Source organism: Gracilinanus agilis, chromosome 3 (assembly GCF_016433145.1).
Source record: "Gracilinanus agilis isolate LMUSP501 chromosome 3, AgileGrace, whole genome shotgun sequence".
Lineage (NCBI taxonomy): Eukaryota > Metazoa > Chordata > Mammalia > Didelphimorphia > Didelphidae > Gracilinanus > Gracilinanus agilis.
In genome coordinates, this window is record NC_058132.1 from 28,984,089 (window position 1) to 28,998,925 (window position 14,837).

General features: G+C 58.8%; 1 protein-coding gene across 1 annotated transcript; it reads left to right on the forward strand.

The window, feature by feature from the left end:
* Positions 1-318: 318 nt before the first annotated feature.
* Positions 319-11,758, forward strand: ARHGAP33 (Rho GTPase activating protein 33). The gene is made up of 22 exons (XM_044667460.1): positions 319-344; positions 2,042-2,139; positions 2,297-2,381; positions 2,543-2,623; positions 2,785-2,919; positions 3,079-3,171; positions 3,667-3,789; positions 3,869-3,946; positions 4,040-4,106; positions 4,218-4,283; positions 4,399-4,551; positions 5,083-5,185; positions 5,361-5,505; positions 5,590-5,672; positions 5,767-5,874; positions 6,132-6,277; positions 7,038-7,179; positions 7,264-7,409; positions 7,503-7,577; positions 9,009-9,632; positions 9,750-10,147; positions 10,466-11,758. Exons 1-22 carry the CDS (start codon positions 339-341, stop codon positions 11,264-11,266), a joined length of 3,756 nt encoding a protein of 1,251 aa, XP_044523395.1. The 5' UTR covers positions 319-338; the 3' UTR covers positions 11,267-11,758.
* Positions 11,759-14,837: the final 3,079 nt, after the last annotated feature.

Sequence of the window (14,837 nt, forward strand, 5' to 3'; positions counted from 1 at the left end):
CGAGGACACTGGAGGCGTGGCCTGAGGGAGTGGGTGGTGCCTAATTAGACCAAGGCCAATGAGGAGCTAGGGGGGCGAGGGCGGGGCTCGTTTTTCCCTCTGGTTGGCTGGTGTCCTCTAAGTCCCCGCCCTCCGCGCGCACCCGGGCCGTTGGGGACGTTAGGGGCGTGGCTTCAGCTCGCGCGCCCCTCGCCCCATTGTGTCGCCATGGCGGCGGCGGCGGTGGCGGAGGAGGCCCCGGCCTGAGCAAGAAGAGGAAGAGCGCGGCCGGGTCCCCTCTGGGCCCCTCGCCCGCCCCAGGTCACAGGGTGACGGCAGCAGTGGTGGCGCGGCGGGTCATGGTGGTGAGCTGGGCGGGGGCGGCCGTCTGTCTGGGAGGGAGGGACGGAAGGAATGAGAGAGGGATGGGGGCAGCGGGGGCGGGGCAGGCCTGGGCGGCTCCGGACTGGGCCCAGACCCTCTGCCTCCCCACTGCCACCCCCACCCCACCCAAGGCCCAGATCTCCCTCCTTCCCCAGGTATAGCCCCTCCCTAATGAATGTCTGTCCTCTCACCAGCTCTCCCTCTTCCCACTCAATAGACCTCCCTCCTCCCTCCCAACTAGTCATTCCTATCTTCCCTCTCAGTAGGTCTCCCTCCTCCTTTTTACCAGCTCTCCATCCTCCCTCTCAGCAAATCATTCCATCATACCTCTCATCAGCGATTCCTCCTCCCTCTCAGAAGGCCTCCCACCTTTCAATAAGTCCTCCTCCCTCTCAGCAAGTCTTTCCATCATCTCACCAGCTCTCCCTCCTCCCACTCAATGAGTCTCCCTCTTCCCTGTCAACAGCTCTCCCTCCTCTGTCTTACCAACTCTCCCTCCTCTCTCATCAGCTCTCCCTCCTCCCTTTCAAATCTCCCTCTCAGCCCAATCTATTTCTGTCCTGTCAACCTGACTATCCTTCACTAAACCTGACATGTCTTCCCCCTCAGCCATCCTCCCCTCAACTCTCTCCCTCCTCCTTGACTGCCCTTCACCCTGGTCTCATTTTTCCTCTTCAGCTCCCCTTGACCTCTCTTCAGCCTGACCCCCAGTCACTTCAGGCCAACTACATCCTCCCATATCCCTAGCCCAGGTCCTTTCATCTCTCAGTCCCATAATCACATAGCAGCCTGTTCCTATCCCAAGTCCTTTTCCCTACCCACCCCAGGCCTACTTAGTCCACCCTTCCCTTCTCTATCACCAGCTCATCTGATCCCACCTCTAGCCCTTCCCTTTCAGCCCCTCTGGGTCTGGGTATTCTTCATGTTTGTCCTGTCCATACCATTGTCTCACTCCTATTGCTCTCCCTGGGTCTGTGCTCCTCTTCCCATCCCAGCCCACCATCTCTGCCTGATTGGGGTCTTCCCCCCTCCCCTCCCCTTTCCAGGCCTCATTTCTTTCTCTGGTTCTTCCTAACCTTATCCTATCTTTAACTCTACAGTATTTTTATTCCTGATCTGCCAGCCTCCAATACTCCCTCCTTTCCTATACCTTTTTCCCATTCTTTCTTCCTATCCCATCTGCTGGAGGGAGAGGGTTGGTGGTACAATTGGCTAGAACCCTAGACCCTAGTCAGGAATCCTGTGCAGACACTCTTTGACTGGATGACAGCAAGCAAAGTCTGCCTCAATCTATTTCCTCATCTGTAAAATGGGGATAATAACTCCATGTACTCCCAGGGTTGATGTGAAGATCAGATGAGATAAGATTTATAAAGCACTTAAGGCAGTGCCCAGCACAGAGGAAGCACTAAGTAAATGTTAATTACTATTATTGTTGTTATGTCTACAGTCTCCTCTCCCTCATTCCACCTTCCCAAAGTTTCCAATGTTCTGGCCCTGTCTTTACTCGAACTTTTACTATTTGACTTTTTTTTTTTTTTAAGTACTGGCCACCTTTTCTTGTCCTCTGTCTGTACTGGTCAAGAAATATCATCTTGCTCTTCTTTGGGGGGGTCTAGGTTCTAGTGGCACTTTAGCTAGGGTTAGGCATCCCTCAGGCATCTTTTTCTTCCCACAGGCCAGAAGCACAGATAACCTGGATGGTCCAGGGGAGGGGCCTGTACCACCATTGCCCCCTTCAGGGGGTTCTAACGTGAAAGGGAAACCTGGAAAGAGGTAGGAAGAGAGGGGTGCTGCTTGGAATCAAAGGCCGTGAGAGCACATCTTGAGCTCTGGCAGCCAGGTCTTTCCACTTCTGGGATACTCCAGTTCTAAGTTCAGCTTTGGGGACTGGGCCAAGATACTCAGGGTGACTTGTGACTTAAACTCCTAGGATCTCCGCCCCTCGTGGCCCTTTTCCCCGGCTGGCTGACTGTGCCCACTTCCACTATGAGAATGTCGATTTTGGCCACATTCAGGTACTTGGAGCCCACCCTATCTGGGCATGGCAGCATGAGATCCCCAGCCCCATCTCCAATTGCCTGGCCTTTTTCCTGTTGTGTGTTATATGTTTAGCTTCTGGTAATTGGGGTAGGGGATAGTGTTGGAAGAACCACATGTCCTGGGCCTTCCCTTTTAGCTACTGCTATCTCCAGATCGAGAAGGCTCCAATCTCCCTAGTGATAATGAGTTGGTGTTTGGGGTCCAGGTGACCTGTCAGGTAAGACCTTTGATTCCACATTTTGTCCTTCAGCCTTACATTGACAATAGCCTAGCCTTGTTCCCACGTGCTCACAGACTCTGACCCATGATCCTTCTTCAGTCTAAAGTTATGAGTATAATCTGTCACTTTTACCCTGCTTGACTCATTGTTTCCTCCAGGGCCGTTCCTGGCCTGTTCTCCGAAGCTATGAGGATTTCCGCTCCCTGGATAGCCATCTTCACCGGTGCATCTTTGACCGTCGCTTCTCCCGCCTTCCAGAGCTACCGCCAGCTCCAGAGGGTTCCCGGAACCAGGTAATGTCCCAGCCTCTCCTCTGCCATCTACCCCCAAACCTGGAGTTCTGCCCCAGGGAAGAAGTGGTATTTCAGCAGTGAAGAATGAAGGGAAAGGAGATCTGGCTAAGAGGCTTCTTAGTTCTACCTAATCCCTCCCCCACCTTCTTCCCCATTCAGCTGCTGGTGCCATTGCTGCTACAGTATCTGGATACTCTGTCTGGACTGGTAGACAGTAACCTCAACTGTGGCCCTGTGCTTACCTGGATGGAAGTAAGGGGGGAGAGACAGAGAGAGGGAGAGGGAGAGATCAAATGAACAAGGGTCAAAGAGAGAGGAAGAGAGGAGGGAAAGGAGGGAAGAGAGAAAAGGTGGGGAGAGATGGGAGAGGGAAGGATAGGAGAGGCAGGGGATGAGGGAGGAAAGGAAATAGATTGAGGAGGGGAGGAAAGCCAGGACAAGCATCTAGGTTGGTGGCAAGTAGAACAGCAAATAAGGGCTGAATGAGGTGGGGGCAGGTGGAAGATGGTTCTTTGCCTATCACTAGATCCTTAAGAGCATGCAAGCTGCAGTGGAGAAGGGCCTGGGGTGGGGGTGACATCTCCGTGGCCAGGTCCTGGCCGAGAAATGGCATACATGTATCAGAAGCAGCTTGGGAAATGGCTACGGAAATGGAGGAGGGAAAGTAGGTGACGGGAAAAGGCTTGTGGGTTGTGTGTCTCCAATGGGGGATGCCACCGCCTCCACTCCCCTCTGCCCTTCCTCTAGCTGGATAACCATGGTCGGCGGCTGCTCCTCAGTGAGGAGGCCTCCCTGAACATTCCTGCGGTGGCGGCAGCACATGTGATCAAGAGATACACAGCCCAGGCTCCAGATGAACTGTCCTTTGAGGTAATGGGTCAAGGAAAGGGCTGCAGGGTTGTGCTGGATTTTCCCCCTTCACTGACTCCCTTCTGCTCCCTATTCTCAGGTTGGTGACATTGTCTCCGTGATTGACATGCCACCCACAGAGGACCGAAGCTGGTGGCGTGGGAAACATGGATTCCAGGTAGAAAGAATGGACAGGGGAGAACCTAAGAGGCCTAGGACCTTGAGAGGTACTCAAGCCATCTGACCTTTGGCTTTTGACCCTTCCCCTTAGGTTGGTTTCTTCCCTAGTGAGTGTGTAGAGCTGTTTACCGAAAGACCAGGCCTGGGAGTCAAAGCTGGTAACAAAAAGTGGGCTGTGCCAGGGGAGAGGCCTATCTCCATGGAAAAAGGGTTAGGGAAGGGGAAGGGGAAGAGATCTTGAGCCATTCATACTGGTTTCCCCCCCACAGATCCCGATGGCCCTACATCCAGCATCCCAGCTCCCTTAAGGGAGGGCCCTCCCTCTCTAACGTCAGGTAACAACTGCAGATATTATCCCCTGTGACTTGTCCCAGATTACTCCTCCCCTCTTTAGCTGTGCCTCTCCCTCACATTGAATACCCTCTCTTTCCCACTACTACCACCGCCAAGCAGTGCCCCGGCCCCGAGGAAAACTTGCAGGCCTCCTCCGTTCTTTCATTCGTTCTCGCCCATCTCGTCAGCGGCTGAGGCAGAGGGGCATCCTTCGGCAGCGTGTCTTTGGCTGTGATCTTGGGGAGCATCTCAGCAATTCTGGCCAAGATGGTGAGGTTCTGGCCCTGCCCCAATCTTGGTGGGTCACTCCATAGCTTCCCACACCTCCCAGTCCTCTAAAAAGGGATTCCTCGTATTCTCTCCCTACTTGTGCATTTATAATAGCTGGCATTTCTACAGTTATATAGTTTTGCAAAGTCCTTTACAATATCTTATTTGAACAATCCTGTGAAGTAGGTACTACAGGTATTAATTATCCCCTTTTTTACAGATGAGAAAAGTGAAGCTTAGTGGCATTAAGTGACTTAATATGCATGGTCGCTAGTAAATGCCAAAAGTGGGATTCAAATACATCTAATTCCGAGCCCAGCACACTCTCAGTTACACCATGCTGTCTCCAAACGTGTCTCATAATCAATAACTTAGAAATGAAAACACTAGAAAGACTACTCGGGCCTTACCCACTTATGGGCATCCCTTTGGATTTGGTTGTTCTTCCCCCTGGTCCTGCCCTTTTACACTTTTTGTTCTTCTAACCTGATTGTGGCCCCTTCTGCCCTGACCCATCATCCTTTCTAAAAGTTCCCCAAGTCCTTCGCTGCTGCTCAGAGTTCATTGAGGCCCATGGGGTTGTCGATGGAATCTACCGGCTTTCAGGTGTTTCTTCCAATATCCAGAAACTAAGGTAGGGAGGCCAGAGGCTAGGGAGGGAGGAAGAGTGAGCTCCAGGGTGGAGAGGGAGGTATCCCCAGGGAGATGTGGGGAGAAGAGGGAGGAAAGCACATGGAGGCAGGGCCCCAAAATGAAGAGAGGCTTTGGGAACTCTGATGTCTTCTCCACCCCTGCCTGTGGGGTCTCAGGCACGAATTCGATAGTGAGAGGGTCCCAGAGCTGAGTGGACCAGCCTTCCTCCAAGACATCCACAGCGTCTCTTCCCTTTGCAAACTCTACTTTCGGGAGCTGCCTAACCCCCTGCTCACCTACCAACTCTATGGAAAATTCAGTGTAAGTCTAAAGGGGGAGGCCAGGGAGACCCAGAGGTGAAGTCCCAGCCTGTGCCCACCCTCCTCCTTCACTCTGTACCCCTAGGAGGCCATGTCTGTGCCTGGAGAAGAGGAGCGCCTGGTTCGGGTTCATGATGTCATCCAGCAACTGCCCCCACCTCATTACCGGTATGGGTAGCGTAGGCGAAGGGAGTGGGGAACAGGAAGCTGTCGGGCTGGGCCGGAGGGAGGGTGCCATGCTCCATCCCTGCCTCCCCTCCAGGACCCTGGAGTACCTGCTTCGACACCTCTCCCGGATGGCCCAGCACAGTGCGGACACCAGCATGCATGCCCGGAACCTAGCCATTGTGTGGGCCCCCAACCTGCTTCGGTGAGTAGGGAAGGAAAGCCACTAAGGCAGAGCGCCCAGAGGGAAGGTCCAGAGACTCTGCATGGTGCTGGAATGTTGGTAGGCATTGAATTCATGCTGAATTGAATGAGGTGGGCCTGCCTGGCTGCTAGCCTTCCAGGCCTCTGGAGAGTCACCTGAGGGGAGGGTGCTCAGGGTCCCTTCCGGAGGCTCCCTAGAGCTGGACAAGGAGCCTCTTCAGGGCCCCCAACCCTTGCATTCATTCCCCGTCACTGCAGGTCCATGGAGCTGGAGTCCGTAGGGCTTGGGGGAGCGGCTGCCTTCCGAGAGGTTCGAGTCCAATCTGTTGTCGTCGAGTTTCTTCTCAGCCACGTGGATGTTTTATTCAGCGATACGTTCGCCTCGGCAGGCCTAGATCCTGCAGGTATGCCTGCTGCCTGGTGCTTGTGTCCCGATCCTCCTGGAGATGGATGGAAGCTCCTAGGGGCTGGGATGGCAAGCGATGGGCTGGGCTGGGGGAGGGCAGGGCCTCAAGGTCACTGCCCTGAGTGGGGCAGCCTCCAGCTCAGTTTCCCCCGGGGACCCCAGAACCCTGTCCCCTCCCCCCCAGCCTCCTTCTCATTTCAGCTCGACTCAGGATCCCCCACTGGTCCCGGATGCTGCATCTCCAACCCCCACCCCATCCGTAGCTCCCTCAGGGCCCCCTTGGGACTGGTGGTGCCTGGGAGGGGTGCCCTTAGGACCATAGGCACACTCCTGGGTATTCCCAGCTCCTTCAGCTTTAGAGCCATTTTAGAGCCCACTTTTCCCCAAGAAACCCCAGCCACACCCCCTTCTCTCATTCCCATCCCTGCCCCACAAACCCTGGACCCCTGCGGAACACGGATCATCGGCCGGGCCCTCCCGAGGTAACTGAGACGGCTTTCCTCCTGCAGCTGCCGCCGCCTCTGCCTCCTCCTCGCCTGCTGCTGATGCCCCTACTCCTCCCCTCCCTTCCCTCCCAGGCCCCAGGCCCCACCCCACCACTCCCCTCCCCAATCCCAGGGTCCCTGCCTTGCTGATCCCTGGCCGGGGGCTTGGCCTGCCAGGGCTCCCAGGGGAGGTGGGGGGTTGTGCTTAGCTTTGCCTGCAGGGGAGATGGGCCAGCTCGATAGGCTGACAGACTCTCCTCTCCCACTCCCCAGGTCGTTGTCTCCTCTCCAGGCCCAAGTCCCTGGTGGGCAGCGGACCCTCCACCCGCCTCCTGTCCCTAGAGGAGGCTCAGGCTCGGTCACAGGGTCGGCTATCTGCACAGGGGGCCAAGGCCGCTCCTCCACCTGAAGACCGGTGAGTAACAGGGTGGCAGCAAGGAAAGGGGAAGATGGGCCCTGGCCCAGACACCATCCTGTCTCACACCTGTGCCCCATCTAGGAGGAAGGGGGTCATTGGGGAGAAGTGGCGGAAACCAGGTGGCAGCAGCTGGAAGACCTTCTTTGCCCTGGGCAGGGGCCCCTCCTCAGTCCGAAAGAAACCCTTGCCCTGGCGTGGAGCTGGCCAAGGGTCCCAGCCACCCCAAGGTGAGCAGGTGCATGGGCCCAAGGTGGGCGGACAGGAAGGGTAGTTTGGGGCCTTTGTAGCCAACACTTTTCCTGCCCCTTCTGGAAATCCAGGTGGCCCAGCAGAAACCGCCCCACTTCGATCAGCCAAGAGTGAGGAGTCACTGTCATCCCAGGCCAGTGGAGCTGGTGAGGATGCCCTGGGGGTGGCCTCCCTGGGGATCACAGTCTGTGGGGAAGGAAGGAGGGAGGGAAATTGGAGCATCTTCAGATCTAATTCAGTTCAGCCAGAGCAGATAACGTCAGTGTTCCATATAGACTGGGCCTGAGCTGGAGGAGGGTTATTGGAAAAGGATCATCAGAGCTGGGAGGAGGCCCAGAGGTCATCCAGGCCAAGGCCCTGATGCTACTGGGGGAGGCCCTAAGAGTTATCCAAGTCACACAGCTAGTGAGAGGCAGAGCAGCTCCCTAAACTCCAGCTCTGTCCCCACAGATATCCCAGCAGAAGGGAATTGTGGTCAAGCCTTGATGTGGAAACTGCCCGGGGGAGAGAGCTGATCCCTGGTGTAGGGAGAGCAGGGATGTGGGACAGGAGCAATAGCAGAGAGGAGTCTGTCTCCCTCTAGGGGAGGCTTAGGAGTGGAAATCAGAAAAAGATCCTGGAGTTAGCCCTTGAAGGGCCTAGAATGGCATTGTGAGGCTCTGCCCTTCTTTAGGCCGTGGGGAGCCAGGCAAGGGTCTTCCAACTGAGGAGATGGTCAACTGTTTGGGTTTCAAGCCTTGCTCTGCCAAGTGCTAACTGGGTGGTGAACTCTTCCCCTCTCTGGGACTCAGTTTCCCTGTTTGTACAATTGGGCAGGGGCGGGGGTGGACAGGTTGTCTGCCCCCAAGCCCTGTGAACGACACTGACTATTTGATTCCATTCAAGTGTCCTGGGCAGAGGGGTTACCAAGATTTGAAAAAATGACCCAGCCCCTACTTTAAGGAGCTTCCATTGTCCTGGAAGTAAGGAGTAGGCCTGGGTGGGCATAGAGAGCTGACCACAGACCATAGCATGAGGCCAAGGGGGAGCCAGCCAGGGCACTTTCAGAGAACAGGGCCAGGAGCAGGTCAGGCTTTACTGCTGAGAGAGCTGCCTGAGCTCACCGTGGAGGACAAGAAGGATGGGAGCTGGAAAGGCAAAGATGAGTTCACTCCTCACCCGGGGATGCAAACGGCTGCTCCCTGGCTGATCTGGGCCTCTCGGGTGAAGGGAGCAGCCCCAGGGATCACCCTAGGTTAGCGCAATAGCCCATCACTGGAGACTTGGGGTTGGGGAGTGAAGAGTCAACAAAGGAGAAGACCCCAAATTAGGAGAGTAAATGCTGAGGGGAAGGGACAGACCTTACAGAAGTAATGCCACCACCACCTAGATGGGTTGAGAAGTCGGGCAGAGGGGCAGGGAGTGGCATTGGGTCCCACTTGCACAGCGGACATTGAGGTAGAAAGAGGCCACCAGGGAGATGGTGGGCTCCCAGAGATTGGGGCTCTTTGGAGATGCTATAGCCTGGCAGCCCATCCATACAAAGGGAGCCAGAACCAGCGGCCTCCAGAGCAACCCTTCCTCTTGGCTCCCTGCAGGCCTCCAGAGGCTGCACCGGCTGCGCCGGCCCCGCTCCAGCAGTGATGCCTTCCCTGTGGCTCCAGGCCTGGCCGGCTCCTGTGAGAGCCTCTCTTCTAGCACCTCTTCAGCCTCCTCCACCACCACTTCCTCTGTGGGGAGTGGAGAGCTGGTGGGGTCCCCTCCACATCGCGTTTCAGCCTGGCTGGATGATGGCGATGACCTGGACTTCAGCCCCCCTAGGTGTCTGGAGGGGCTGAGGGGCCTCGACTTTGATCCCCTCACTTTCCGATGCAGCAGCCCTACCCCTGGGGACCCAGCCCCCCCTGCCAGTCCTGCCCCTCCAGCGCCTACAGGCTCTTTCATCCACAAAGCCACTCCCCCAGCTCGGTCTCCTCGAGGCCCCAGGAGCCCTGCCCCACCCACTGCCCTGGATATCTCTGAGCCTGTGGCCGTCTCTGTGCCTCCTGCTGTCCTGGAACTGCTGGGAGGGGGTGCCCCAGCCACCCCTTCCCCTCCACCTGCCACCCCTGCTCCCCAGCTCATCCCTCTACTGCTGCGCAGTGCTGAGACAGAGTTGAGTGACAGCTGCCAGAGGGAAATCCGGAGTAAATTGTCCTTAACCAGCCAGAAAGACCTTCAAGGCTCACTGAGTGAGTAAGAAACCTCCCACCTGGCCCCAGGAACCCCAGCCTCTGGGCCTCAGGGACCAAGCAGCAGCTCCTCCATTCTAAGGTCTTCCCCCTCTCCTCTCCATACAGGTCCTGTGCCTGGGTTTGAGTCCCCACCGATGCCCGTTCCCTTGTCTCTCCTTCGCCCTGGAGGGGCCCCTCCTCCGCCCCCCAAGAATCCGGCTCGCCTGATGGCCCTTGCTTTGGCTGAGCGAGCTCAGAGGGCAGCCCAGCGTCAGCGCCAACAGGAGATGGGGGGTACAGTCCCACCCCTACCTCGCTCCCCTTTCCGGCGTTCCCTGTCCCTGGAAGGGGGTGGTGGGGAAACTCCAGGGGTGGGGGCCCCCAGGCCCCTCTACTCCATGGTAAACCCCAGCCACCCAGCACCAGGGCCCCCCGCCTCCTTGCAGCGGCAGCAGAGTGATGGGGGCCTGCTGCGCACACAAGTCTCTGGTCCTCCACGGAGGGAACGAAGAGCTCCTGCTCAGGTCAGTGAGGACAGAGTCCCTGACTCTCCCCTCCAGGCTGCCCTTAGTTCTGTGGGGTTTGGCCAAATGAAGGTTTGCCCACCCCGCTTAGGTAGGCCCATCCTCTAGGCCAGTGATGGTGAACCTTTTAGAGACCGTGTGCCATGCCGTGCCTCTCCACACACACACACACACAGGAGGAAGCTCTCCTATTGGGCTGCTGGGCAGAGGGCTGGGGAGCAGCTCCACCCAAGTCTCTAGTAACGATTTGGGGGTGGTAGGTTCTTGGTCACTGGGCCTTCTAGGGACTTCCCCAACGAATCCCATTCTCCGTCACAGGTGCCTGCCTCCTTCTTCGCTGTGACCTCCCCCAGCCCCAAGGAGCGTCCCTCACCCTTCTCTGGCCCCCCCAAGCCGCCGCTTCATTCCTTGGGTATTCCTTCCTTCCGGTCTGGACCCCCACCCCCTACCCGGAGGACTCCACATGGTCCCCCCTTGCCACCTGACAAGGGGGAAAATCTGTACTACGAGATCAGTGGGAGCGAGGGGCCTCCCTACCCAGGCCTGCCCCGGCCTTGGGCTCCCTTCCACCAGGCCCCAGAGGGGCTCAGTACTTCCTATGGGATTCGGGAACAGTCACCACCCCAGGGTCCCCCTGACTTCCTCTTCTGCTACCCCCCACCTCAGCCATACTCCCCGGCCTTGCAGCCTTTTTCCCAACATGGCCGCCTCTGCTACCACCCCCAAGAGTCCCGGCGTCACCCAGCCCATCTGGAACCTGTCTATGTCAACCTGCCCCTGGGTGGGGGTGGACCCTCCCCTACTTCCTCCTCTTGTTCTTCCTCCCCTCCTGCCCATCCCCGAAGTCGCTCTGACCCTGGCCCCCCTGCCCCACGACTCCCCCACAAGCAGCGATCACCTTGGGGGCCACGGCCCCCTCGACCCTGGGGGCCTCTAGATCCCCTCCTCCTCTACCGGACACCCACCCAGGCCTATGGGAAAGGAGGAGGGGAGGGTCCTCATGGAGTCCAATATGGCAATGTGGGGGATGGACACGGAGAGGGGGCTGGCCCCCCACCCTCCTACCTGCCCCCAAGCTGGTCCCTCCATGCTAAGGGCCAAACTCACAGCTACTGCTGAGTCTCCCAATCTTTCTTTTGTAAAATGGCCCCTTGAGTTGATGAATGGGAATCCCGGGGCCCCAGCTGGGTGTGCCTGTTGATGACTGAGGTCCCTCTCAAGAGTCGGACCCTAGTGCCATCACTGGCCCTGGGGCCCCAATTCAATTCTCCCTCCATTTTGTAATTTTTCCCAATTCCTCAAGTTTCTAACTTTGTAAACTGTTCCAATGTGATCTCATAACCTGTAACCGTAGTTTCTCTCTGCTCCCCTCCCCACCCTGGGGTTTCTTGCACTAATCTGGGGGAGGCTGAACATGCAAACACTTCATCTCCCCCCAACCTCCAGGGATCCCCCAGCATGTCCTGCTCCCCTCCCTGTATGTGTGTGTCCAGATGAGGGGCTTCAGGGGTGCGTGTGGGTGTGTGCGTGTCCCGGACGAGCCCCAAGCCTGACAGCTGTGTACTAAACACTTCAAAACATTAACAGAAATAAAAGTAAAAATGATCTGTGGATTGGCATGTGTTTGATCATAGTGAGAGACGGGAAGAAGCTGGCTGGGGAAGCTTTATTGGGTTTGGGGGTCAGAGAGCCGACACCGACTGGGTTCTGCATCTTCTACTCTCAGCTCCTTGGCTTGGGGGGCCCTGAGGGACAGAACCAGAGATGCCACGGCTGAGCCACATTCCCCAGGCCTGCTCTTCAAGGCCTCAGGAACCCCCATGGGCCAGGGTTTGGGGAATGTTTGTTCATACAGGTCTTGTCTGTGCTCCCCCCCACCATCCCTCACCTCATCCCCCCACCTCACCCTGTAGTTCTGTGATGATCTCCTCTAGCAGGTCTAGCCTGGGGGAGGGGGGACAACATAAAAGGCTGGCGTCATGATGGAGACCCCTCAAGGAAACGGAAAATGCTTGGGGGCTGGAGAAGGGACTGCCAGCTACTTACTTCTGCAGGCTGGTGAAGGGGCCTTCCTTGGCCAGCTCAGGGACCAGCACCTGGCAGGGAAGGGACAAAGGCTGCGCTTCAAGTCCATATGACCTGTGCTACACGGAGATGATTCCCAGCTGGGGCGCCAGGAGGGAGGACCCTGGCAAGGCGGCCCCCCCAGAGCTTGTGGGGCCTTCCAAGCCCCAGGAGGGCAGACACTGCCCCTTCTTTCTCTGCATCCCTAGATCCCACAGGGGAAGGCCCTCCAAGGTCCCCTCAGGCGGCCCCTTCATTTTGTTGTGGTCGGGGAGCGTAGGAGGGACCCGACTCCATTCAGCGTCGAACACAGGCTGGATGTGTGTGCACTGCTCACCTTTAAGCCCCACCAATGCACATTCCTTCTTCCTAATCCCAAAACAACTGGTGCTCCTCATACTACCTATCTTTCAGGGCACTGACAACAGGAGGGAAGTGAGGAGGGCAGCCTCTTCATTCCTTTGTCCGAGGGAGGTGGGGCGGTCAGTCAACTCTAGAAGCCTCCTCCCCAGGCCCAGAGCCTCCACACAAGCGCCAGCGCTGAGGGCTCCCTCTAAGGCCTCTGAGCTCTGCAGGCCACTCCAGGCCTACAAGCCCTGGGAGGAAAGGAGCACGTAGGAAGTGGACCCCTTCTGATCACAGCCTCCTTGTCCCCGGCCCCCAGATCCCTACCTGGGTCCGACCCTCCTGTCTGTCCAGGTTTCGGGCCCGGGCTGCAAGGTCTATGCACTCCTGAAGACTGGGGCCACCTGGGGGCAAGGGGAAGGTCCTCAATCACTGAGGAGGAGGAAGGCCTTTGTCCTCGCTCCCCTCCTCACTTACTCTGGGGACAGGCGGACTGGGATGTCGGGGCCTCTGGGCTGTCTCCCAGCAGCTCCTGCAGGGTCCGGATCCTGGCTGAGAACCTTCTCTCCAGCCTCTCCAGGGAGCCCTGGGCCTGGCCCAGCAGGCAGGCCGACTCTCTCAGACTGGTCAGCAGCGACGGCCTCTGACAAGAGCAGAGGGAGGGCCTGGGTCAATGGCCGGGCAGTGAGCAGGCAGCAGGAGAGGGCAGGAGGAAGGGCCAGGGCAGGCAGCCGGCCCTACTACCTCAGTGCAGGCGGCCTTCCTGCCCTCCGCTGACGACTCTTCGTCTGGCTGGGACGTGAGGCTCAGGCTGCTCCCTAGAGTCAGGCTGCTGCCCGAGTCCAAGGCTGGGGAGCTCCAGGTGTTCTCCCAGGCCCCGCTGCTCCCCGGGGACTTCAAGGCCTAGACGGGAAATGGAGGAACGCGGGGCCTCCTCTCTGCGCCCCCGGCCGCCCCCGCCCCGCCCTCGGTCTCCCTCCCACCAACAGCCCCATTACCTCGGATGGCTTGGGGTTGGGGACCGTCTTGGGGGACGGAGGCCTAGGTGTGCTAGTGACCTTGGGCTGCGCCTCCAACAGCGGCTCTGTGTGCGGGGGGCAAGGTAAATGGCGGCAGCCCGGCGGGGGGTCGCCCCCCCTGCCCACGTGCCCCTCCTTACCAGGCGGCGGGGGGCTCTTTGGCTCCGAGGAGGGGCTCCCCAGAGAAGTTTCCTGGAGTGCCGACTCCTGGGGACGAGATGGCCTGTCAGCACCCGGCGGGTCCTGCCTGCCCCCCATTGCGCTTCATCCCCCAGTCCAGCGTCTACCTGAGCCAGCGCCACCCTCAGCTTGTAGCGGGCGTCCTGCAGGCTGCCCTTTCGGTCTCGAGCCCACAGCCCCAGGCCGGCCTTGACCAGAGACTGGTAGGCCGGGGGAACCCGGGCCTCCAGAGGCGGCCCCTCCCCAGACTCCAGCTTCGCCTTGACCTGCAGGCCTTCCTGTCCGGCCCAGGGAAGGTTTCCTGTGGCAGCACATTGAGGGGGGCAGGAACAGGAAGAAGAAAGCGCTCATCAGGGGTGCGGGGAGGTTGGGCAGGGGGAGACGCCCAGTTGGGGTGGCCGGAGACCCATCACTAACCAGTAAAGACCTCTTGGGCCAGGATGCAGAAGCTGTAGAAGTCGGACGTCAGGGTCGGGGCTTCGCCTCGAATCAGCTCCAGCGGTAACCAGGGGTACAGCTCGGAGGGTGGAGGCGGCCCCGGGCTGGGGCCTCCCCAAGGAAACGCTCTCTCTGGTCTGCGGAGCCAGAGGGAGGGGGTGAGCCGGCTGTGTGCAGGATGCTGGGGGTGGGGGACGGGCAGGGCAGACGGGCCGGAGGTCACTCACTGGGGCCGGGGCAGGGCCCGCCCGTGTTCCAGGTGGCTGACTTTGACCAACCCCGGTCGGACCAGCTGGACTGCGTGGGAGCTGAGGCCGCCATGGGCCCGGGCCTGGCCTTGGAGGTAGAGCAGGGCCTCCAGCACCTGTAACAGCAGCTGCCCTGGGGAGAAGCCGGGGGGAATCCTGGGGCAGGAGGCGTCCTGGTGGGGAGAGAGGGCAGCGTCCAACTGCGGCCACCTCTCTGGAGTGGTCATGATGCTGGGCCGAGAGCTCACCCCACTATCTCCTCCAAGCCCGGGAGAAGGCAGGCCAGGCTCTCCTCCCGTCCCCCAGCCACAGCGCAGCCACGCCAGGCCCTGGCCAGGCTCTCCTCCCACTTCCCCGGTGCCGCAGGAGCCCCAAAGTGCGCCCCGACAGGAAGCT